The 25,610-nt window shown below is 38.9% G+C and overlaps 1 protein-coding gene across 4 annotated transcripts; it reads left to right on the plus strand.

The window, feature by feature from the left end:
- Positions 1 to 1,458: 1,458 nt before the first annotated feature.
- On the plus strand, positions 1,459 to 25,601 carry LOC101156837 (stromal interaction molecule 1). Of its 4 annotated transcripts, XM_011482356.3 has the most exons (15): positions 1,459 to 1,616; positions 2,824 to 2,934; positions 6,355 to 6,485; positions 9,612 to 9,726; positions 11,135 to 11,246; positions 12,132 to 12,247; positions 15,901 to 16,078; positions 19,225 to 19,402; positions 19,931 to 20,098; positions 20,255 to 20,355; positions 20,451 to 20,680; positions 21,478 to 21,558; positions 22,464 to 22,527; positions 22,808 to 22,881; positions 23,159 to 23,345. In XM_011482356.3, exons 2-15 carry the CDS (start codon positions 2,826 to 2,828, stop codon positions 23,164 to 23,166), a joined length of 1,665 nt encoding a protein of 554 aa, XP_011480658.1. In that variant the 5' UTR covers positions 1,459 to 1,616; positions 2,824 to 2,825; the 3' UTR covers positions 23,167 to 23,345. The 4 variants fall into 4 exon arrangements, with proteins under 4 accessions (XP_011480658.1, XP_011480657.1, XP_011480659.1 ...); XM_011482355.3 differs by lacking the exon at positions 22,808 to 22,881 and having other exon boundaries at positions 1,460 to 1,616; positions 23,159 to 25,601; XM_011482357.3 differs by lacking the exon at positions 21,478 to 21,558 and having other exon boundaries at positions 1,460 to 1,616.
- The last annotated feature ends 9 nt before the right edge of the window (positions 25,602 to 25,610 follow it).

A 25,610-nucleotide genomic window follows, 5' to 3' on the forward strand; every position in this document is an offset into this window, starting at 1 on the left:
ATACACAATTAAATGCTGTATTAAATGATTAGTTAAAAAACTGTGCACTCCTTTCTCGTCTTTTTTATTTTTCACACATTAATTGCTTTTTTTAGTTTAATTTTTTTCACTATGGATTCATGAGAATTTCTGTTTTTATATTATAAGACTTGTCTTCTGCTTCTACTTTGACATGGTGCAATAAATTGAATGTCAAAAGGCTTATGTTAAAAGTTTCAATATGTTTCTTGGTTTTGCTGCATTTAAAGATCTGAAAATTGGTCACTTTGGGAATGGTTACTAGAGCTAAACTTACATTAACAGCACAGGATGATTGTGTGCTCCTATGCTGTTCTCAGCAGATTGTTAGCAAAGAAGCTTGCTTTAATTTATTATGAAATGTTGAACATTTGTATTCATTTGAATTAAATCAAATTTTTTGTGCCTTTTCAATCATAAAGTCTAACAAAAGAATGATGGTGCAATGGATTGAAACAATAAAACAACTTTTGTTTCTCGATTGACGTGTTGTCTGGGCTCTTCAATTCAGTCATCTTAAATTGAGATTGCCTAAAAAAGTCCATAAACAAATGTGTGTTTTGTGTTGGTATTTCCAGCTGGAAAACTAGTAATTTAAATAAAATTAAAATAAAAAAAAGTAACAGCAACTGGACAATTCAGAAGCCAGTTTAACAAAAATTGTCTTGCTTAGGGATGCTAATCTTGTGTAAATGTTCTGAGTAGATGTCCTGTTTACTTTGTGTGTCTCTGTTTTTAAACACTTAAAAAAATTAACACGTTTTTAAGTCCTATTTTATTTGCTTTTTTGTAAACTGCTTTGTGCTTCATGTGAATGAAAGGCGCTATATCAATAAAAAAGTTTGAAGTTGTAGATAAGATGTGAATAAGGGTGATGCCCAATCTTTTTGTACTGTACGTTCTACTTCTTGTCCATTTAAAAGCACAGTCAGATGCATATAAATTATTGTTTTGCAAAGCTGAGAAGCAACTATTTCACAAGTCACAAATAATGTACATTATCGAGTTTTGGCATGGTGGCATAGTTACTAATCATAAAAGAAAGTATTATTTTCAATGGCTAAACAGTTGAACAAAGTATTTTTGGAATTTTCTTTAAAACTTTAACATTTTTGGATTTACACAATCTTTTATTTAAATATTGTCATTTTAAGGAATTATTGCTACTACTAGCACTTATTTCATTAGTTTAAAATAATTAATTCAGGCCATCATTAATGATTTGTTTTTTGGACCGTTGCTTTAAATTATCTACAGTAACCATTATTGAAAGTCTGTGTTGAGAAGGTTCTACTCTGAATACAACCAAGTAAATGACCGTGTACATCCACTAGAGAGCTCACTTCAGCTCTTATTTTGGTGAGTTCCAGTACTCATTCCAAACGATAGGGGGCAGCATCGGCGAATGACGAGCACTGACTCTAACGTAGAGCAAGACGCGCTCGCTGCGGCTTTTTCGGTTGGATCTGCTGGTCGGCTGTTGGGACTTCGTACGGTAGGTGGAGTTCGCTTTGCTTTCTGCTCCGCGGGACCAGGCTTCTGCTGCGATGTTGAATCGGAGCTGAAATAACATACTTCCTGACTTGGATACATCAAAGGTAACGTTTCCCCTCGTGTTATTACAATTATTTGGTAACGTTACCCGTATACCGTTAGCCTAGCAGAAACGACAATTCATTCTTAATCCTGACTAGCTGCAAGCCAGTGGATAGAAATTTTGGGTCAGAAAATGCTTTTTTGATGGCTGAAACACGAAAAACTAAAGGCCTTATAGAAATGTGATTTTTTTTTTTTAAGTTTCTATCATATTCCCTAAAATTTTGTCACTATTTTGCTGACATCCTGGCATTTAGCTAGCTAGCTTTTGCCGATACTTGAAAGCACACGTTTTGGATGGACCGGGCTTTTCTTATCAGTTTCTTATAGTTTCACACATTGAACTGACATGTCTTTTCAGGCCTGTATTTTTTTATATTTTATTTTTTTTAGCGCTTGCGGACAATTAAAATGTAAGACTTTTCATCTGGGAGTCAGCAAGCTAACGGCACTGTGCGGCGGTTTTTGTCCAGGAAGAGAGAGCGAGGGTAGACTGAAAAGTGATCTTTATGTAACAATTTTTTTTCTTCGACGGAACACCGACATATTTTCTTCTGCCAGCTTTTGATTAAGGACAACAGCTTTCTCCAACTTTAAGCCTTGTTATTGCCCGCTTACACGAATATATTAAAAGTGTTTACACCTGGTCATGTACTTTAGATCAACAAGTAAAGTTGCTAGTGTTTTAACCCTTGTGCTATCATGGGCTCCAGCCAGGTGACCCGATCCTTACATTGACGCGTTATCCCTACCATGACAAAGGTAGATAAAGGTGGAGAGAATTTCATGTAATGGACACCACCAGTGAAGATCACATATCATTGAAGAAAAAAGGTTTAGCACACTGTCTTCTTGTGGGGTCTAGATGACCCCACACCCAATGCTATAGTGTCTAGGATAGCACCAAGGGATAAAGACAGACGGACACAGAAAGAAATATTATAATAGATTCATAGATGTAATTGTTTTTGGAGATGCTGTCATTTAAACTATAGGCTTTACACATGAATACTGACACTAGTGGGTGGCAACTGTTATTGTTATTTCCTTTTCCTGAGTCAGCTGGTGCAAAAAAGCTAATCTACTCACCATCTCAAAGATTATAAGAAGGTCTGTCTTAATTAATGTGAAAATATAATTCATGTTTTTATCTATTTTACCCTTCAGCTCATTCTTAATGGTCACATAATGTTCTTTCTGTCACTCTAGGCATGGAGCTCCACAAATCTGTGACCTTGTGGGTGTTTTTTTTGTGCTTGATTGGAGAAAGCAGGACTGAAAAACAAGTGGACGGTCAGACATCTGATAATGGTTTGTCAGGTAAGTCGAAAACTCTTAGTTTTATTTTATCATTTTTATTATTTAGTTATTATTTTTTTATTTGATTTAGTACACTGTACTACACTGTATTTATTGACAGAGTACTACAGTCTCTGTCACATCTTTGTGATTGTACAGGCACTAAATCGAGCCGCGCTGAGAATAGTACAGCTGGCATTTGCCAATAAGCCCTTGTGCTTCAGCTTGGAGCAAGCCACCAAGTCCAGCTGAACTGGTGTTTATTCCACCCAATCATATCAAGTTTGTCTGGTAGTAATAACAGGATTTCATTAAAAAGAAAAGGTTATAGTGACGTTTTTATCAATGTAATGGCACCTTTTTGTTTTTAAACCTAACTCCTTTGGCTAAATACCGAACATTTTTTGGCAATGTAAAGATTTTTATTTTCAGATTTGTCCTCAATGGTATGTGAAACAAATCTTTGTTGAAATGCGGATAAATAATTCCATTTTTCAACGTATTGACAGTGACAGATAGAAGTTAAACTCACTCATCAGTCAAGATTTACATGTTTGGATGATTTAAATCCTTTTCCAGCAAGGCAGTAATTGACTTTATTTGTTTTCTGGACTTTACAGTTAACATTGAAGGTGCAAAAAAGAGAAGTCTTAAAAAAAAACAGTAAACCAAGCATTTACCTTTTGAGTTTTACTTGAGCAGTGGTTCTTGTTGTAAGCTACGTTACTATTAGTTCTTGCACGTTTGCTCAACGTTATTATTAGTATTTGTTAGCGTTGAAACTCCATCTGAGCCACTTCTGCAGAGTAGTCAAAGAAAACCTCAAAATCTGGGGTCATGAGTCTGAATAAGATGTGCTTTAAGTTTTGCCGAGTATGAAGCTGTACATTATTGTTAACTAACTTCAGCTAATCACAACTACTAAGTCATGATTTGGTCTCATTTACTTGATGTTCACGGGTTTTCATAAGGAAAGGGCTTTTATAACTCCTGCTTTAAAAAAAAAGAAGAATTGCTAGTAGGTAAATTTCTTATCTTGCATCATCAGAGGTTTTCAAGCCAAATATAAAAAGGTTTATTTTCGATTATGAGACTGTTGCAGGTGGTTAATTTTACACCCATTTTTTTAGTTGTAAGCATGTAAAGTGAGCAAGTCATTGCTTTTGTGGTATGTGGCTTTGCTGGTTTGCTAAAGCTCAAAAGGCTTGCATGAAAGAAAAAAAGAAAAATTGCCTTTTGCTACACGGAAGTTCAGGGTGTGTTCAGCTTTTCCCGGTTTTGGTTTAGTAGGTTTGCTTAAAGCTCAATTGAAATGTTTAGACGGAAAATGTTTGACTTGTTTTATTACTGAATGAAAGTAAAAGGTTTTGACGTTACAATCCGACACCGTACATCCTGTTTTGCCATTTTAACTCTCGTAGTCCAAAGTTTTTTTAGGTAATCAGTTGGAAGAAACATCACACTTTAAACTTTCAGTTTAATACAAACCAAATTGTTTCAATTTTTGAGCGGTTGGTAGTGATCATCTGCAGCTAATAGTCGGTATCTGCAGTGGTTTTGTGCATCAAGGCTTAATCATTCATGAAAAGGGAAGTGGAGTTACATTGAAACAGAAGTAGACTAACTGTTGTGATGGATTTCATTGTGTTCATAAAAAGCATTTACTTGGGAGGTTCTTGTGCTTGAGTTTTAACATCAATTCTTTTTAATGCTTTAATACATACTTCCATGGCATAATAAACCATAATCACTTCATATGTCTAATACAGCTAATTTGTCAAGGATTTTTTAATTATTACATATACCGTATGTATATGTAAAGTGTGGTTTTAAAATGTAAAAAAAATTAACATTTCGATGGGAAAAAAAACGAACTTTAAAAAATTAAGGTCATAGAAGTTAGACCTGATTTCCTATCATCATATATATATATAAAATTTCATGACATATTTAGTATTTTGAAAGGGGGAAAAATTTGTTTTTGTAAATAAAATACCTAAATGTGCTATTTAGTTGCAGGGAGCTTCTGATACAAAGTGATGCGTTGGGGAAAAACCTGAAATGAAAGATTTCCTTCTAAGGGGAGTGACACTTTTATTTTTGATATGCTTTGTCAGGAAGTTCTGCTAATAATAAACATTAGATAGGAAAGCACCTAAAGAGGAGGTACCCGCTGAATTTTAGAATCAACTGTCAAATTTGAATCATTCTCACTAAGAAATTGTAAATACATCCAATTCACCAGTTTTTTCTTTTGTCATTTTTGCAGAGAAAATGAATCAAATTATTAGCAAGTCGTAAAGCAAACAAAATCTTAACATTTCTATACATTTAAAGAGGATTTCATCTAAAAACAATATATAATTTAGTCTTTCCTTAAAGTCCCACTCCGTTCATCTTTTGAGCTATTTTAGAAGCGTTCCCGGTGGTCTGTCGGGGTGTATTCAGACCGGACACATTTGGTCAGCTTAAAGTGAACCAGAGTGTGTTTTTCCCGATAATGCAGAACACATTTTCAGTCTGAATACTCCAAGTGGACCTGGTCCGGGACCAAGAATCTCTCTGATCCATCTTTCCAGGTGGTCTCAGTTCGTTTTCAATCGGACTGAGCTTCTTTTCGCTCTGAGATTCCTCAGTCTTAATACAATCCAACAACTGAACCAAAACAGCCACCATAGCCGACATAAATGGATTAGGAAAGAAGCAACCAATGAGCCACAGACGAATATAAAGCAATGATCATCGTGCTATTAAAGAGAGAAAAGGGTCCAACTGTTTATTTGTTATAACGTTTATTTATTTTAACACAGCTGAAAATGCTTCTTACATGCTTTTCTGTCTCTCATTACACAGCATGCGGCCGTGACGTCATCCTAAAGGCTACCTTGTAGTTCCTTATCAGGATCTTCTTAAAAATGATACCCTAACACCACGGCGATGAGACACAGCCACTCATTAAAGTGTCATCGGATGAATGCAGGCTTACCAAAGCAGCTTTTATCATGATATATGAATAAATGTATTAGAAATGAAATTTTGAGTTTCTTAAATATGTCCTCCATCATCACAAGAACATGTTAAAAACACAAAATGTCCCCTTAATATGCATTGTAAGGTTAGACTTGGAATGTTACTAACATCAGATTTTTGGGTGAAATCGTTTTTTTTTTTATTTTATTTTAACAGCAAGAAAATTGCAGTCAGGGAGGCTCCACAAAGGACTGCTGCGAAACAAAGGCGACTTAAAGACCACAAGCTTCGATTGATTTAGTCAAATTGTTTTCAAAACAAAGGAGATTCAATCCCAAACTGAGTGACACATGGGAGACGAACTCTAGGAGTGTTTTCCTCTTTTTTTTTTTGGAATGCATGACATATTCATCACTTCAGCAACCTGTTGCCTGGTAGGAATCCCTGATGTCCTTTTTTTTTCTTCTGCAGATTTTTGCCGCTTCGACGAGCTGCTGTGCAAAGACGAAAATGCTCGCCTAAGCTTCGAGGCCATCCGCAGCATTCATAAGCAGATGGATGATGACGCTAACGGCAACGTAGACATAGTGGAGACAGACGGCGTAAGTACCAACCTTTATAAACTAAGGCTGAGCATAGGCTGCCTCGATGTATATCATTTAGCCTCAAAGTCCTGACTTATTATTTTGATGATCCAAACATCATCTGGATGTAATCTCATAAACTTCTTGTATTTGGTTGATTTTTTTTCTTTTTTCTTCCCTGTTACTGCTTTACTCCCTCTTTTGCTGAGCTGTTTTGTCAAATAATTAACCAAGTTCTCATTAACTCTAGTTGTGAGTGGTGTTCATTTTCCATGTTATTTCCGTGAAGGGTAGACATTGAATGTAGTGTTTTCAGTGTGCTATTTTACAACAAAAAGAAAACATTTGTGTTTGCGTTAGGCTCTCGGACAACAGGTGAGAACGTGTTAAAGGCCCTTCAGTCTCTTTCTTTCCTCCTTTAGTGGGCATTTTCTTTGGTTTAATTTTTGTCATGAGGTCCAGGCCAGACCAAAACAGAAAACACTATCACTGCAGGTGCAAGGCTTTTATTGGAAACGGTTAAGAACAAACATTCGGCAAACACAGAAATTATGTTTGCTGTAATAAATACATATTTGAGGGAAAACCCTGAAAAGATGAAGCTCATTTTGTCACCTTATGACAACGCTGCATTTCCAAAGGATACAAGCTGATTCTGATGCAAGTTAATTTTCTCTAGTTCTTTATCAAAATGTCTAGGGGAGAGTGTAGTTGACGTCAGTTCATTGTTAAAAAAACAAATGACAGGAGCTCCAGTCATGAAATGCGTCCGTACCTGAATAGTTGCTGTGGTCTCAGGTGTCTGAGAATTGAGGCGTCATCCAGAAAAATATCGGCGGTTTAGAAATTAAGATTGCAAAATGTGCTGGTCTCTCAAAACTATGCAGCATGAATGCATATTTGAGATTACATCGCTGCAAAACAATTGAGTGCAGATCTGCGGATATGCCAGGAAACAAGTTATGGTTTTAAGGAGTCAGTCATGTGTCTGCATTTGCAGCATAACCCAGAAGGCTGAAGGCAGAATGACCTGAATGAAAAGCTACCAAACAAAAGAAAGCGTGGTTGTGTTGCAAATGTTTCAGGAGTTGGTTTGAGTCAGCTTTTCCATTAAATGATTAAACATTTTCACCTAACGGTTTCCCTTGTAAGGTAATGACCCTGTCATACGCACCAGGAGGAACCGCAATGTTTTGATGACTGTCACAAAACCAGTCATTTGATTTGTTCATTTTGAGTATTTTTGTGTTCCCTCATTGAATGCGAGGGTTATGTTCTAAAAATAACTTGCGGTTAGTGAAGTCTGAGAATGAGCATTACAGAGGATTTAAGGCTGAAAAACTCCTCACTACACACTTCTTGTTTAGACTTTCAAAGTTCAAACATTCAAAGAAAAATAAGTCCAGGATTGTAGAATAAAAATCAAAGATCTGCTCACATTTAATCATTTATGTAGATTTGGCAAAGTGAACGGATTCTGTATAGGAGTGGTCCCCAACCTCGTTAACGCCACGGACCTGTATGACATCACACAACGTTTTCACAGACCATTCTTTAAGATGTAGGCGGATGATTATTGTAGCAACGCTACGCTGACAGAGGAACAGAAACATGTCAAGACGAACACTGAGCTTTTATTTTGACATGCATGACATTGTACATCGCACAGGTGTCATCATCCTCTACCCCAGTGTTTTTCAACCAGTGTGCCGCGGCACACTAGTGTGCCGTGGGAGATGGTCAAGTGTGCCGTGGGAAATTGCCCTCATTAACTGATCTAAAAACATTTCCCATCTCCAGGATTTCAGCTCTGTGTTTATCCAAACAGGCCCTGATAAAACACTGAGGAGTTAGGACTATAGAAGATCGTAAAATACTTTTTCTTTGCGTTTATTTTATTTTATTAAAGACATTTTGATAAGAATGACGTACCGCGATTCAGCTGTAGCTTCGGCTGTATTTTGGAAAAGTCCCGTCCCTTTAACTGTCTCCACCAATCATTCTTGGGGAGCTTAATCACATGTCATCAGTCTGACCAATCAGAAGTGGTTAAAGTCTTCACTTCCTTGTCCCGATTTAGCTCATAAAGTCGCTCAGTTCTAACAAAAATACCAGCTAAAGCTCGTCTTTAGCGGTGTAGCTTTCCACAGAATCCGGTGTCAGACCGTGGAACAAGTGAACAAAACAATGAAGCTCAGAGACGCGATCTTCGGCCGTTTTATGCACTACATCTCCCATGATGCATTGGGTTGTGAGCACAAGGAGATCTGTTGTTAAACGTCTTGAAACCAACGAACACACTTCAAACAGTTTTTAAATCTTCTAACTTAACTTTTATTGCATCTTTTAGAAAAAAACAGCTGCAGTTTCCAGCTTTTTCTGCAACAATTATCTCAAAAATGCATGTGAGACTGTGGGGGGGCTGTAGATCAATACAGACTATGAGTTTCTCCTTTTTTTTTTTTTAATTTTTGGATGCTGGTGTGCCGCGGGATTTTTTTTAAGGTTAAAGTGTGCCGTGGCTCAGAAAAGGTTGAAAAACACTGCTCTACCCTTCCCACACTCGTGGTGCCAAAAAGAAGTACTGTCTATTAAAAGTAGCTTTCTTTTTTTTGAAAGTCGAAGGCTCCTCTTCTCTCTCCTGGCTGGGCATTTTCCCCTTGGGAAAGAAACTCTCCAAAGACGTTTGTTTTTTACTTGTTAAAGCTTCTGGGTTTTATTTTAGCGGTAACCTGTCACGTGACCGAGAAGAGCGCCTTAGCCTGCATCAAGAGTGACGGGTGCTACAGAGAATCGGGCAATTTTTCAAAATAAAAAATCTTTCAGATTCCAAAATAAATAAAACAGAAGTAATAGAAGTTATTTATTCTTTCTGTGCGGCCCGGTACCAAATGACCCACAACCCGAGTGTTTGGGATCGCTGCTGTATAGGACACACGGCATGGAGGAGAAAAGAGCGAGGGAACACTGTATGTCCATACCAATGACCATATTCTCCAAACTGCATCAAAACAGTCTATGTATTTGTGTCATTATTCTTAAGCAAAGTCATGTGGAAAATGTTCACCCTTTTTGTCTTCATTGTTCCTGTGTTTTTTGTGTAACAAAACCTTATTTACCGTTTCCAATGCCTCCATCTTGTAGTTCCTCAGAGAGGATCTGAACTACCATGACCCCAAGGCGAAGCACAACACCTTCCATGGTGATGACCAGTTCATCAGTGTAGAAGACCTGTGGAATGCATGGAAAGGTTCTGAAGGTAAGCCGGATAAGCAGAGAGCTTCTTCTTCTTCCTAAGTATTAGCTTTAAACCACTAGATTTCCTTTCATTCTTCACATTGCAAGGATGAAATCAACCAGTCTCTTGTATTTGAGTGACTGTCTTAAAATGCAACAGTTTAATTGTTTGGATCTTCTCGTGCCATAGATATATATATATAAGATTAATTTATATTCTGTTGTTTCCATTTACTATTATTTTCACATCATTACCATTATTATAACTATTTTTGCACATACACTGGTATTGCATGTATATTTACCAACTCTTTACCTCAAAACCACAAAACCATTTACCAGTTCCGTTTTAAAAAACACCACAGGGTCTGATTTTCCTTTTTTGTGTCACAAACGTAGCCTGTGTTCCAACTCATAGTCGCTCCAGTTGCACATATCTGCATGCTGCAACTTCTCACTCTGCCATCAACAGCATACGGCCGCGGACTCCATGTAGTGCAAAGAGTCGTTTATCAGCTGCAGATAGCTGCTGAGAGGAGGTCATTGAGTCTGTCGACACAAAATTCACAGCCACACTCCTTCTTTTGACTCGACCAGTTTGTTCTGTTGTTTTGTTCACAGGAGCTCTGCTGTATCTGGCACATGTGTCCTTTCACGCTCTTTCAACCAACGACTTTGCCTCCACATTGCCTGTTGTGCTAACCCACTCTTCTTTGCAGTGTCATGGTGAAACTCTAGGGGTTTTACAAAAGCTGAAAAACAGATTTTCTTTCTTCAGTGGTCACATTTGATTTATGTGGGTGTTTTTTGTTTTTTTTTTTACTTAAAAAGCAACGGTAGAGGTGAGGCTCCATGCTAAACAGGCTTTCCAGTCTCATTTGCATTTGAGTTATTGTGCGTTATATCAGTATTGTGTTCATGTTTACGTCTAATTTATAGTATATTCATATACTTTGATTTGACAGATTTTTATCGTAACCATTGATAAACGTCCTATAAATTTGAAGCAGCTGAGTACTTGTGTAAACATAAAAAACATAAACAGAAAATCAGTCATAAAATGCAATAGCTGATTGCTAAACTAAATTAAACGGACTAAGCAAAACTTGGCATCCCTGCCCTTAGACCCTCCTTCTGGGTGAGCAAAAACTCACAGAGAAGGTAACTGCAGGTCACTTGCTGCTGGATCACAAAAAGAGGACAGAAAGTGCACAGGGTTTTAATGTTAAACTCTTTATTGGTATGAGACTGTTCTGTACATCTGGTAAGCAAATACTATTAGACTTGATTTGTGTTCATCATAAATAATTAAAACAAACTGCTTGCTGCAGTTTTTCTCACTGCACTGTAACTTCAGTAAGATTCTTTTGTTTTGAAATGGTCAACATTCTTACTTGTGTCCCCTGATCAGTTTCTTTATTTTCCCATAGTGTATAACTGGACAGTGGATGAAATGGTGAAATGGCTCATCACTTGCGTGGAACTACCACAATATGTGGATGCATTTCGGAAGATGAATTTTAATGGAAGTACCATGCCAAGGTAAGATTCAACTTTCCTTAAGTAGTTGCATTTTCATTCTTTTTGATTGCCTTCACTTTGCCTCATGAGCAGGCATGTCCAAAGTCCGGACCGTGGGCCCAATTTTTACCGGCCCACAGGCTTCTGTCATAAAAACGATAACATGCAGCCCCCAGCACTTTCAAAAACTGTGTACAATTTCTTGAATCTGATGGGCCAAGTTGTTATAAGATAATGTAAACTTGTGGCAACAGCCTGTGGCTACTTGACCTTCAGAGCCTTACAGGTCAAACGAGAAAAACAGATTGGTGTTCAGGGCTCGACATAGCCATTTGCATGCTGGCCTGGTCCTGTTTCTCGAGCAGTACGGACCACAAGACTTTATTTTTCACTTGTCCGCTCAGGCCACTAAAATATCTAATGGCTAATATATTTTTCACCTTTTTCAATAAAGCATATTTTGCGAAAACGTGTAGATTTGAAAGTTTTGGGGTCGCAGTGTGTGCGGTTTCAGGCCAGTAACTTTCAGGCAGGACCAGTAACTTTCAAAAACTACTGGCCCTGTGGGCCAGTGCAAATTTCTGGGCTATGTCAACCCCTGGTGTTTTTGCGATCAAAACCAAAGTGGGTTGTACTTCTGGAGAAGTTAACTGATTGTGTTGTTTTCCTGTGATGATGATATACAGTGAGCATTTATTAGTGAAGAATATGTAACATTTTATATGAACCAATATTTCATGTTGACAAAAGGTTTTTTTCCCCAAGCCCGACCACTCGTTGGAATTAGAGGATGTATCACGTAATGACCTTACACACATATAGTGACACAGAAGTAAAGATTGATTGCACCACTTGCTACTTTCTTCATACTTCCTGTAAAATGAACACACATTTGTTCTCTTTCAGGCTTGCTGTAAAAAACACCACCCTGACACTGTCTATTCTGAAGATTTTGGATCGCAGCCATGTCCAAAAATTACAGCTAAAAGCCTTAGACACCGTGCTTTTTGGAGCGCCCTTGAGTAAGTAAAAATACACAGTTATCAGTTTTGCCCTTCTGACATTTTTATGTCCTCTTTGTCTTAATTCAAATAATCAAGTCTTCAAATCCTATTTGGTTTATGTATTTAAAAAAAGATATAATTTTAATATAGGCTGTTATCAGTACAGTTTGAAATTTGACATCTATGGCTATGTTCACACTGCAGGGCTTAATACTCAATTCCGATTTTTGAAAGAATCCGATTTTTTTGCAAGGCCGTTCACATTTCCAATTAAACCCGAACTTTTGTGATCTCCTGTGTGACCGTGAAATGATCCAGAAGTGACCCGCAGAATAGTACTTAACGGTGAACGACATCACTCGTTGTTTGTGGAAGTAGCTAATGTTAACAATGGATGTAACAACAGTGTGTCAACAGCGGCGATCTTTTTGCATTATTACATTTATTTTCACAAAGGAGCCAACACTATTACAATCTTCCCATTTTAAGAAGGCATTGGAGCCAGGATCGTCTGTACCCACTGTTGTGGAATAGGGATGTTTATTTGCTGGGGCCGCGCACACGTGTGTTTAAGAGAGAGGAGAGAGCGCGTGGATGAGGGGGGGGGGCAGCGGAAGTGTGTTGGGGGCGCACATTCATGTTGTGTTACGAAAGAAGGAGAACGGTAAAAATAGAAGGAGGAACTGCTATTGACTCTTTATTAACCTGCTCCGGGGAATCTGAGGGTCCGAACGGGGAAGTGAACCCTGGAGGAGGATCCGCCTTCAGCACTGGAGAAGGTCTCCCCCACGCTCCTGACCACGGTCGGAAAGGGAAAAAAGTTAACGCGGGAAAGGTTCAACACCACGGTCGGCCATTTCGCTGGAAATTTTTTCAAAAATCGCCGAGTTGCGATAAGAGCCCTTGAGTTTGGCCTGAATAGAGCTGTCACCCCAAATGTGAGTCATATCAGTGACCTTGCTTCCCTTCCACTAACTGGTCTCAGCAGCATCGTCCGCCAAGGTTGATGTTTATGTTCCCGTTTCCGCCTACTTCAGCGCAGAATTATAGCGTTTGTAGCGTATCAATGACGTACGAGTCGGGTTTTTTGTGGAGAGAATAGTGGCTGATCCACAACCAAAATCTGTTCTGCAGTTGAACCCATTAATAAGAATTCTTGTGATACGCGGTGAGAGAAGCTTTTAGTTAAAGACCATTTTTAGTCCCGAAATTTAATTTAGTCATTTGGCTTAAAAATAAGCAGTTCATGTCTAATTTTAGTCTTTTCAGTGCAAACGAAAACACAGCTTTAGAATGAAACGAGCAAATGTTCATAGATTTTTCTCCTGTTTATGATTAATGAGCAGTCTGTAATGTCTCGACAGCAGATCAAATGTTGGTGACTTTGTTCCTATTCTAAAAAGTTACCGTTGACGTTTTAGTCCCAGCTTGTTGGTTGGCAAACATCCAAAATGACCTGCATCAACAAGAGAAACACAATTGCTCACAATGGGGGTTTTTGGCTGATACAAGGAAGCTTTCAAACTCAAATGGTGCGCCACCACTTCCATCCACAGCAAATCATTTGCCGTTAAAGAATGTTCACTTAAGTTCACTGGAATAGCCTGTGTGGAACTATTCTTTTATTTTCTTTAGACATAAATTTAAAAACATCTTGATTTATTCTCAATGAATTCCATTTGATTGTCTCTTATTTCCATCAAAAAAAGGATTCAGCTTCAGTTCGTCTGCGCTGTTCTGTATTCCTGACGCATCCCTCTGCACTCTGAGACAAGCAAACACTCCTCTTGCTCTATCTCTGCACCACGTCTGCATTCACTTGCTGGTAAAGATTAACAGCCCAATGAATCTGCTGTGTTTCTACACTTGAACTTTTATTCTCTTATAGTAACTTACAGTTTTATCATGACTTGCCTTTGATTTTTTTTTGACGAATACTTCACAAAATATTTGACTTGAAAGACTAACAGAATAATTTAGGAATCATTTTAAGATATGTTTTTATCTGCTGTGTTGCTGCTTTTTGACCTTATTACATTTTAAGTACATTACAAAAATGTATTTATTTAGTAGGTGAAAAAAAAAGTCCTCCAGTTTTTTGATTAAGCAAAACGAGATTGAATGACCCTTTATAGATAGTAGGCACTTACACTAGAATAAGAGTGACACACCTTGTAGCCATCTGTATTTGACGTGTGCTCTTGTGGAGACTTGTTAAAAAACATCCAAACAGCCACATTAGTCTGGTCCTGACAGCTTTTCAAAGTAAGAGCTTCTTATAAATCATAAGGGTAGTTAACAGATGACTCAGAAGAACAGCCTTTTGAGACATCTGTGACATTATGTTGAACCTAAAATACCAGACTGTTGTAGTTTGGTTTATCTAAACATATTCACAGTCTGAAAATGACAGGTTTTATGGCCAATGAAACGTTTTTCTGCACTTTTGTGGCTGTTATTGTAAATTACATAATAGGTGAATATTGTTGATGGAATATCTTAAAAAGGAACTTTGAGAGCTGTCGCCCTTTTTTTTTGACGGATATAAAGCAGATCTCCAATAAATGCATTTTTGCATCTCTACTTGTACCAAGAGCACTTAACAAAAGCACTTTGATACTTACACAAAACAATGATACTAATTGCAATTGAATTGACATATTTGCCTTCCTTTTTGGACCTCAGTTAAATTGTTGTAATTTTAGTACAAAAGGGGAGTTTTACAGCTTTATCTTGAAGAGTTTATTTATTTATTTATTTGATTTTATTTGTATAGCCCAAATTCACAACAAGCTTTGTAACGATAATTGAAAAAGTAAAACATAAAATCATAAATAAATACTCGCAAGAGTAAAACATGTCAAATGTGTTGGGGTTTTTTAAGTCATATTTTGTATATCTGTAATTTCTGTGTTCAAGTCATCTTTTTAAATAATGCTAAAGCAAATCATTGATTCCTTTCTGTTGATAACTGAATTTCAAGTTGGTAAATACATTTTGTTGGTGTTCTTTAGTTGTTTGCTAAAGACTACATGTCCCTTTAACAGTGAAATCAATGGGACTTTTCTTCACAAAGAACCCCATACTCTTGCTATTCTCGATATATTATTATTTTTTTTTATACTTTATTTTCACTCTTTCTCTCTTAATGAATGATTGGTACAGGTCTGTTCACATGAACTGACACCAGTATTTGCTCTACCGTCACTATTTGCAAACCTCACGGGTATCGGCTTGCTGTCCCTCCTGTAGCTTTGGTCAATATTGTTCTAAGAAAACAAACGTGAAGGATATTTCTGTGCTGCAATCAAACAAGCAAGGAAAACTGTTGGCTAACGTGTCACACTAAGTTCTGACTGAAAATATAGGAAATTTAGAACTAATATTATCAGATATATAGAGGACATACTATAACTTAACACTGCAGAATTAACTTGATCATTACTTGATTTTGGCAACATGATGGAGATATAATTATTAAAAATCCATTTTATAAACAATCGTTTACTGATGCATATAATTTGACTGAACTTTCTTTGGTACCAGCCAGATCGAAACAAATACTAGTTTTTATACCTTTTTATGACTTATTCAGTTCTTTATTCGAAACTGTTGCTTGCTTTGAAACATAATTGTTTATTGTGTACTATTTATTTATTTTTCTTCTTCAGTGAACAGGCACAACCACTTGAAGGACTTCATGCTGGTTGTGTCAATAGTAATTGGAATGGGAGGCTGCTGGTTTGCCTACATACAGAACCGCTACTCAAAAGACCACATGAAGAAGATGATGAAAGATCTGGAGGGCCTGCAGAGAGCTGAGCAGAGTTTGCATGACCTACAGCAGAAGTGAGTTCTATTTTTTTTTTTTTGTCACGCATGGCAGTTGCAAGGGTTGAACTGTTTTCAGTTGGAATTTCTAATTCTCTCAGTCTTAAGCTAAATTCACATCCCACTCGGTAACACTCGTCAGGCAGCCACCTTCAATGAGAAGTCTATTTCAATGTGTTTTGGGCTAGTGCCATCAAAATTCTCCCATTTATGTGTCACTACGCAAGTTTCTACAACCCAAAACGTGTGGCCATTTAACACGCGTTGAAAGTTAAACCAGGTTGAACTTTGATCTATCAGGGACTCGGATTTGGTAGTGACATGTGGATGGTGTCCCTATTATGATTCATGGAAATTCCAACCGTTTGAAAATTGATCATGGAGAAGAAATGAATAATTGCGGTTAATAATTGTCCGGCCGGAATTCTATGACACCAAGTATGTGAAAGAAAAAATCTGGAGCAAAAGAATTTGCACCATTTTGTACCAAGCCTCTTCCAATTGTAGTGGTGAACACGACCTAGTAAACCGTAGACAAGAAGTAGAAGCCATAGTATCTGGTAGCGCTAGTCCAGTGTGAACAGTAATTGCTAAATGTTCATTCAAGAGTGCGCGTTTAACACGCTATTGCATCACATGCCGGGTGTGAACGTCTCATTAGCCACACTGCTTTAGCAACATATTTATTTATAAACACCTTGTCTTTTATCGGATGGACAGTAAGACTTATATGAATGAATGAAAGAAATGAAAAGGAGAGTGGAACGTCACGCTTGGCAGTCAAGTTGAAATTGGAACAAAACGACTGGGGGGCTTTGGCAGCAGGAGAGCTCCTGAAGTGGCCCCATGGAAAGACTTGAACCTCTGGAAATGTCATGTTTTGTTATATTAAAAACAAGTGAGAGGCCCTTTCACTGTCCAGGGAGGGAGCAGCCATAGGCTTTCCAATATGACTGTGACATTCTTGGCAAGCCTCCTTGACTCTCCTGAGGGAGAAGTGTGCCATTACTCTTATTGCTTTTATCTGGCACATGGCTTAATGTTTATATTCAGTAATGCTACAGGAGAGAATATTATAGAGAAGACTTTTCAACCTGATGAGCTCTGATGGGCAGTTATACTCCAGTGTTTTAGTTCCACCCCATCTGATCGCTTATTCCTAATACCTGATTATCAAATCAGGAAGTACTTTGTGAACTGGGTCAGTGTTCCTCTGTTCACATATTTACTTATAGCAGAGCTGCATGAAAGACTTGATTAAATGATTTAAACTGTGTTGTGGTTGTTGTCAATTTGCTGAGGAGAGCAGAAACTCGATTCTGCTGATCCCCATCAACTTTTAGCTTTTTGTAGAGCGTTGCAGTGCCGTTTATCTGCACCGGTGTCATTTCACTGCATTTGAATGTTTGAATCTGCCCAAAGGTGGAGGCTCAGAGACGAACATGAGCTTTGTTTTCCTCAGACAAGGTGCAGCATGATATAGAAAAAGAGTGGGATCATTTCTTGGTGCAGTTTTTTTTTCTTCTTTTGAGTCAGCAAAGGATCCTACTGACATCCGTCAAGCCTGCTGCTGGAAGCAGATGGTGCTTATCTGATCAGTCTTGTTGCAAATATGTCTTGTTCCTGTTCATCAGATTTGTGTGTCTTAAAGGTTGCAGTTGTGGTTCTGATGCTGCAGTCAAATGTAGGTCACAGGTTAGCATGAAGAGACCTGTATCTCTTTCCAGCCTGTGTGTTTTGGAGCCCGAGTGGAAAAAGATCTGTCTTCAGTGTGAGGCAGAACCTTTCTTCCTGATCCCTCCGACCAGCTGCTCTCTTTCCATACCACGGAGCTGAGCCTGTGGTGGCATCGAGTAGCCTGGCTCAGACATGGCTTCCGTGTTGGGGAAGGTGGGAGGAGGCTTTGACGAGGACTTTCTAAGGCGCCCGATGCAACTCTGACACATTGACATTGTGAGGAAATGGCGATAACTGTGGCTGCTCAACACGTCAGCTGTACAGCTAATTCTACCACATCTGGATTTCCTGATAAAGGCTGATGACACGCAACAGTTGGAAAGCATTTTGGTCAAATGATTTTTACAGGAAATCAGCCTTTTTTTCACTGTATCTCTAAATTGCTAGTGAAATAACAAATATTTCTCTCTTAAAAATACCCAAACATCAGAGGACAAAGTTGAAGGCATGTTGTCTGGATTGTCCTTTCTTCTGTTACCTGTGCTGCATTAGTATGACTGGTGGAAAGTGCTGCCCCCTAGTGACTAGTTAGTGGTATTAGTTTGAGCTTATTTTTTATGTGAAATTAAAAAATGATTCTGTCCAGTAGCAGGCAACATAACATTCCAGTTAGTTATGGTCTCGCTCGTTAGGCCTTCTTTCAGTTCTAATAATAGCGGGTCTGCTCCAGTGACAATAATAATACCGGGCTTGTGTAAAAATATCTCTGTTAGAAAGGCACACACATGCTGCGGATGCTACACAAGCACAGAGAAGCACAGGGTGCTGTTCTAAAGTTACACACTGACAGCTGCTTCTGTTCTTGGCTTGAGTTGATTGTGACATGTCAAGCAAGTGACCGCGGTTCTTGCTTTCTGCGCGGTGGCCATTGTTTCCGGTGATTCGTGGCTGATTTATTCCACCAGTGGCACACACATGCTTGAAAACGTAATGTCTGTCTGTAGGATTTTAAACTGTCAGTGTAGCTTTGTTTATTTATGTAACACCACTTAAGACCCACTGTCTTGTATATTGGATTTTTTTTGGGTGTTTTTAGCAAGTTTAACATTGCATTTCTGAGTATGTATTTACTCAAATCGTTGTGAACCAGGATCAGAAAAAAATACAGTTTGAAAAGAGATTGTATTTGTTATTATGGAAAATACAGTGGGGGCCATAAGCTCTCTGCTCTGTTCCATTCTGATGCATGCACTTGTAGCTGAGGGGCTGTAAGCTAGTAGGAGAGTGTGTACACGAATGGGTGACGGGAAGAGGAGACAGGGTTGCTCTGCTACAACGGTTCAGCCCACGACTCAAAGGCAAATTTCTATATAAGTACTGCCGCTCTGCAGACTCTGTCGGTCTTTAATAAAGACCTGCATTTCGAGACAAAACTCACAGGAATGGTGGAATACCAGTTTTAACTTTGTGCCTCGCCCTCTTCTAAGGCTGCAGATTGCACAAGAGGAGCATCGGACAGTCGAAGTGGAGAAGGTAAACCTGGAACAAAAGCTGAGGGATGAGATAAACGCTGCTAAGCAGGAGGCTTCACGACTGAGGGAACTGAGAGAAGGGACCGTAAATGAGTTGAGTCGCCAAAAGTATGCGGAGGAGGAGCTCGAACAGGTAATTTTCATACAACATATATATATATATATATATATAAATATATATATATATATAAACTGAGTGAATTTGGCCCAATGCCTCTCTATAACAACCTTTTCATCAAACATGTTCTTTTCAGTTTTTACTACAGATATCATTAGCACTCCCACTGAGGTCAGTCAGAGCTTGAAAACCACAACAAAGCCCACACCAGTTGGCAAAGCTCATCTGTTTTTGGTTGCAGAATTATCATGCTCATCAAATTCAAATATTTTCATCCTTGAGATTTTTCAGACAGAAGCAAACTTGATGTCTAGAATTGTATCATATTTTACAGGGATCATAAGTTCCCCAAATAACGATAAAAGAAGTCAGTGGAATTACCTCAATGAAACTCTTATTTTTCATGCACGTTTATATATATTAACCTTAAAGGACTTTTTATAATTTCCTTCCTGTTGATTACAAAAGGAGGTTTGCTGTATTTTGTGATAGTGCTGGTTTCTATTTTCTGTTCTTTGAATGATTGTTTGTAAATTCTTTCAGGTGCGTATGGCCCTGAAAAAGGCAGAGAAGGAGCTGGAGTCCCGCTGTAGCTGGTCACCACCCGAGTCTCTCCAAAAGTGGCTGCAGCTCACCCATGAGGTGGAGGTGCAGTACTACAACATCAAGAAGCAAAGTGCAGAACGGCAGCTTCTCATGGCCAAAGAAGGGGTGAGTGTGCTCATCTAGTGGACTGATGATGTTGACGCATTGACTGTATGACCTAGTTGTAAACATTTTCAAAGCATTTAAGGATCATTGTACAAAACAGATCCGGTACATATCAACTAGTATAAGAAAGTAAAAGTTTTCTCTTGTTCTCTATAGGCAGAGAAGATAAAGAAAAAGAGGAACACTCTCTTCGGGACCTTCCACGTGGCTCATAGCTCTTCACTGGATGACGTGGACCACAAAATCTTGGCAGCAAAGTAGGTCAAAACAAACAATTTTACAGTATATAGCCGTGGTTCAAATGTATGTTCCGTTCTCACTTCTTTTCCCTCAACTCTCTCCTGCTTTCTAGACAATCCCTTGGTGAAGTGACAGCCGCTCTGCGAGAGAGGCTGCAGCGCTGGCACCAGATAGAGTTCCTGACGGGCTTCGCCATCGTCAACAACCCCGGGCTTTCTTCGCTGATCGCGGCCCTCAACCTTGATCCCACCTTTATGGGCGGCAGGGCCACACCTCAGCACTTCCCCATGTCCGACGACATGGATGAGCTGGATGATTGCGTCATGCCTGGAATTCTACAATGTAAGAGTTCACCAGAACCTGTGGGCCACTATGTTGGGATAAACAAACAAACGTATAAACATTCGAAGACTATGCTGGAAAAATAATCTCAAATAACAAGTAAATAAAAGCACACTTGAAAATGTTCTAGCTTCACTGGTAATGGGGGCTGCACAGGTTACAATTGTAAAATAATTACGCATTTGTTTAATTCCAATTGCCAAAGTGTCTTTATCTTACTGATGCAATTTTTAATGAGTTCCTTTTTTTTTTTTTTTGTTATTTTGTTTTTTGATACAAATGTTTTGAGTCTGCTGAGACTGAAGTTTTCTGTGACTTTACCTTTGAGATTAAAATGTCAAGACAAATGCATCTTAATGACAATATATTTTTGCAGAAATGTTCAGGTTTTTGTCGCATTCTTTACAAAAGTTCTCCATCTGCTTTCATAACAACCTGCAGAAAAAGAAATGTCAATTTAAAACCTCCTAATCAGGTTTACTATAAGCCATTATGCACAAAAACGGCCATTGAATCGTAAACGCAAAATTTCAAATCTAAACATTGAGGGAAAAAAATCATGTCTTCAAGATTTGTTGTACAAAATCTGAATTATTTCCATAACAAACCTGACTCACTAGGTCGTAGTTTGACTAACTGGAGGTGGAAATGGTGCTACAGAATCCTTTTCCAGCTGGAATAGTGAGTGAGCCTTTTAATCAACATTAATTCCACCTCCTATCTCACTCCCCTCTCCTCCTCCTCCACCACCATTTTGCATTTTGGCTCCCAACACTGTCTCACCGGACTAACCACAGATGGCGGCCAACATCTGGAGCGGCGAGCCAGTGACTTGTGGTCCACTGCTTCAGACTGTACCTACATAAGGAAATATCGTGGTTGGCTTTTTATTTCATGCCCTACTTCTATCCTTAGTCTGTCTCTCCTATAACTAAGCTTCACAGAACTCTAACATTTGGTAACTCTCCAAAAGCCACAGGAGCAACCAAAAACAAATGAGGTTTCTACATGTAGAGGGGAAAAAAGGAGATTTTTTATCTTGGTACTTGGACCTTTACCACACATCCTTCTTCCTTTGTATCTTTTTAGAACCCAGTACATTGTACCCACACTAATTTTCTTCACTTTAATGTAACTTTTCTCAAAAGCGCATGCTCTTTTTCTTTTAGTTTAGGATTGAGTTTATTCATGTGGTAGACTTTTTCTGTAGTGATTGTAGTACAGTATCAGTAGATATAAATGAGTCTTTTTATTATTACAAAATTAGGTTTAAAATTAGACAAATTAACTTCTAGGATCTAGACCTTCTCCTACGCTATGTCCCAATTTCCTCACTACTCCTGAACTCCTGAAAGACTATCTAGTGCCCTGGTTACTTTGGACACATGCTCACTACGGTGTTTTGTCACCCATTCCCCAAAGTAAAAACCTTCTAAATATTAATGTTTTACAAAGTATATTCATGGATCCATTGATTTTTATTCATTTATTTATATTTTTCAGTTGACAAATTGTTCAAGCGCAATGCATTGTGGTCCATATTCCCTTATCTAGTGAGCATCGATGCACACTTTTATGTAACGTATTTAACTTCTGGGAAATTTCTAGGACACTGGATTTTGGAATTGTAGATTTGGGCACCCCCCCAAAAATGGCAAACACCCCACATAGTGCTGTGAGTAGTGAAGGAATTCGGACACAACCCTAGTCATCCTTTCCTCGGTCCTCCCATATCACAGACGTCCCTCAAGTGGTTGGTAATGTTTTCGTTTTGTGCCAACAGCTCCCAGTATGGTGTCTCTGCGGAAACCCCACATTGATCCCCAGCTGGCCGCGGGCTCCCAAAGGTTGGTAGAGAGTTCCCTGTTGGGAGGGCATCATGGAGAGGGTACCCCCTATCTTTCCCGGGCTAAAAGCACCTTCAGACAGACGCGCAGCCAATCCTTCGGGCATGCAGAATGCCTTCCTCTGACTCCTCTCTCCTCGGCTGTTTCTCATCCATTGGTCATCTGTGCTTCCAGCCCAAACCCTCAGTCTGTGCCATCTTTGTCCTCTTCCTGCTCGCACAGCTCTGCTGTTAGCGGCGCCGTCTTTCATTCCTCCCACATGCATCATGCTTCTTTCCAGCCCATGGACCGCATTCCCGATTTCACGTTTTCAGACGTGTCCAAAGAGCAGTCCTCATGCAACGACAGTTTCGGGTATTCTCATCTCGCCTCATACTTTGCATGTGGGTGCTTTTTCACTCCATCCTTTTTCCTTCTATGAACTGTTACACTTTGCAAGCTGCTGACTTTTAACTTCAGCATGTTTGGAGCATTTCTGATGTTTGCCTTCAAAATTAACAAGTGTGGAGTTCCACTATCCAGACTGAGCTGATGGAATTTGTGGCTGATTGTGGACGACATAGAGCATGATTGGCCTTTGTCATGACGATAAAATTGATATCTTTCATCTGTGTATGTTTCCCCCTCACAGAGACCTAAATCGCTCCGACTCCGATTCCTCACTTTCCCTCTCCCATTTTGGTGAACGGTTGTCCTCCGCCAGTTCCAGAGGCCACCACGTCAAACCCGTTTCTTTCATGCACGGCCATGCAGACGACACTGTGTCACTGCACTCCTTGAGTCACAACGGAGGAAACCGCATTCTGGAGGAAGCCGCCAAAGAGACACTCTGCGACAGTCCAATTCTCATGAAGAAATTTTACGACATGGAGGAGTCGCCCAGCCTGGGGGACATTCACAGCTTTTCAGAGTCGTCCCGCTCTTTCAGTCCTAACTCTACCGATCCTGATACACCATCGCCATCAGGAGGGCAGATCGGGATCATAGGGGCCAAAGGCAGCACCCGCATCCCACAGTTATCCTCCAAGAAGAGTCCTCTGGAGGAGGACAGCGCCTCAACGGGAGATGACACAGATTCCAATGCTAGTCGCAAGAAACTCCCCTTCAAGATCTTTAAGAAACCAAGAAATAAGAACTAAACTCTATGAACTAAGGGATGTCAGAGCTGCTTGACTGTATTTCCTGTCTAGTCTGTTGGTGTCTTGAAGTCTCGGACGTCAGTTTTGGTCAAATGGTGGCACACATTGTTACCATTGCGTTCAGTTGTAGGTTACACCTGCTTTGTGGGAGCAACCAGCTGTTCTTCTCGAGCTGCTTATGGGGGTTATTGTTGAGTTTGAGGACAGGGAGCAGAACTGTACATTTGAATGAATGTAAAGTATTATTTATTCCTGCAGATTCCAGTCTGAACAGTTTTCCCTCCGTTTTTTCTTTCTCATTCTGAAAGCTATAGCAATTTTTTGCATGTCTTTCACTTTGGTTTGACTGCTATGCCAATGCTCGTGGTGTTTTGTTTTTTCGTTGTTTTTTTTGGTCGATAACCTGCTTAGAAAAACACTTGATGTTACTTTAATGTGTACTACCTATTCTACAAAACCGAACTGTACGTGTACTTCCCGCTTTCCCCCTTCCTTTTTTTCTTCTTTGATGGGTACAAGTTTATGTTTCTTTGTGTTTGCAAAAAAAACAAAAATTCAGGGGAACTTTAAACAGAGCAGTGATGGTTAAACACACACACACACACACACACACACTTAACTGTAAAAGTATTATTTCAATATTGGCTTTTTAGCATATCGGTAATCTAAAAAGCACACCATTTTGTAAAGATGAAAGCAGAACAATCAAACAGAAGATTTCCTTTTTTTATTCTACGATTTTAATTGTTTTTTATTTCATTAGCTATTTTTACATTTACCAACTGCATTGAATGATGTACAACTCTTATGTAAAAAGGTACATTTGAAATAATGGATATGGAAATGGATAAATAAGTAATCAAGGATGTCCTTTTATTACTAAAAGAAAAAAGAGAGATAATGACATAGTTTTTGTTTTATTATCCCCCCACATTTTTCAGTTTGTGCAAAATGTTGAAAGTCAAATTAGCCTCTTCTCTCCCTTGTGTAGCTGTTTGCGCTTTACTTTTAAGTCATAGGTGGGTATTAAAAGCTGCACAGCAGGTTGTCGGTAAGGGCTACAGTTACAGAGAAAATCTTTTGTGCAAGTTAGAACTATTCAAGTTTAAACCACTTCAGTTTTCTTAGAAGTTAGGAAAGGAAAAAAACAATTAACAACAAAAAAATAAAGTGCCAAATTCCCGCCTTTGTCAGAGGCCTTTCTATTTGTCGTGTGTCAACCCCCTTGAGCCAATTTTAAAAAGTGCAACATGGCCAGTACTGTAAACTTCATTGCCGAATGTTCTATGGTATTTTTTTTTTTTCCTGTAATGGTATCGTCAGTAAAGCTTGTTTTCATGTGTTGCAGATGATTCCTATCTTTGGGTTTCAAAAGAAAAAGGATCTTGTGCCAGTTTTTATTGAGTTGCTTAATTTAAGCACAAAACTATGCATATGTAGTTCTAGGCTATGTAGTAGGGACGCCAGTACTTTTAGGGTGCTCCTGGTAAATGAACAACCAAAAAGTGCTGCAGAAGACACAGTCGTCTCCACATTGCATCATAATGTAACAGGTGGTCAGAATGTAACAGACATTTAAGAAACCAGCGAAAAAAGAAAAAAAAAAGACAAGTGTCCTACTACTTTTTTTAAACTCCTTTGTACCATATTCGCACGACGGCTGTAACACAGTGTGTGTGTGTGTGAGAGGGCGTGAGTGACGGTCTCCTCCCGGTATAATGCACTGTAATGTTGATGCATGTCAACTGTCCTAATGAAACCTGTCGCGGGTTCAAAATGGAGTTGAAGGCTCTTTGACTTTTTGCTTCTTTCCGAGCTTCTATTTAAAGATACAAGCAAGTATATTTGTACAGAGAAAGTAATTTTGCATCTACTGTGGTGGTTTGGACTTTAATGGCACTCCTGCATGAAAGCAATAAACTATTTTGAATGAAAGATGGACCC

Source organism: Oryzias latipes, chromosome 13 (genome assembly GCF_002234675.1).
Source record: "Oryzias latipes chromosome 13, ASM223467v1".
Lineage (NCBI taxonomy): Eukaryota > Metazoa > Chordata > Actinopteri > Beloniformes > Adrianichthyidae > Oryzias > Oryzias latipes.

Coding starts and splice junctions, on each gene's coding strand:
- LOC101156837 (XM_011482355.3), top strand. CDS start 2,826: ATGGAGCTCCACAAATCTGTGACCTTGTGGGTGTTTTTTTTGTGCTTG. Junction 12,248..15,900: donor GCTTTTTGGAGCGCCCTTGA/GTAAGTAAAAAT, acceptor TTTCTTCTTCAG/TGAACAGGCACAACCACTTG. Junction 20,099..20,254: donor TTCTCATGGCCAAAGAAGGG/GTGAGTGTGCTC, acceptor TGTTCTCTATAG/GCAGAGAAGATAAAGAAAAA.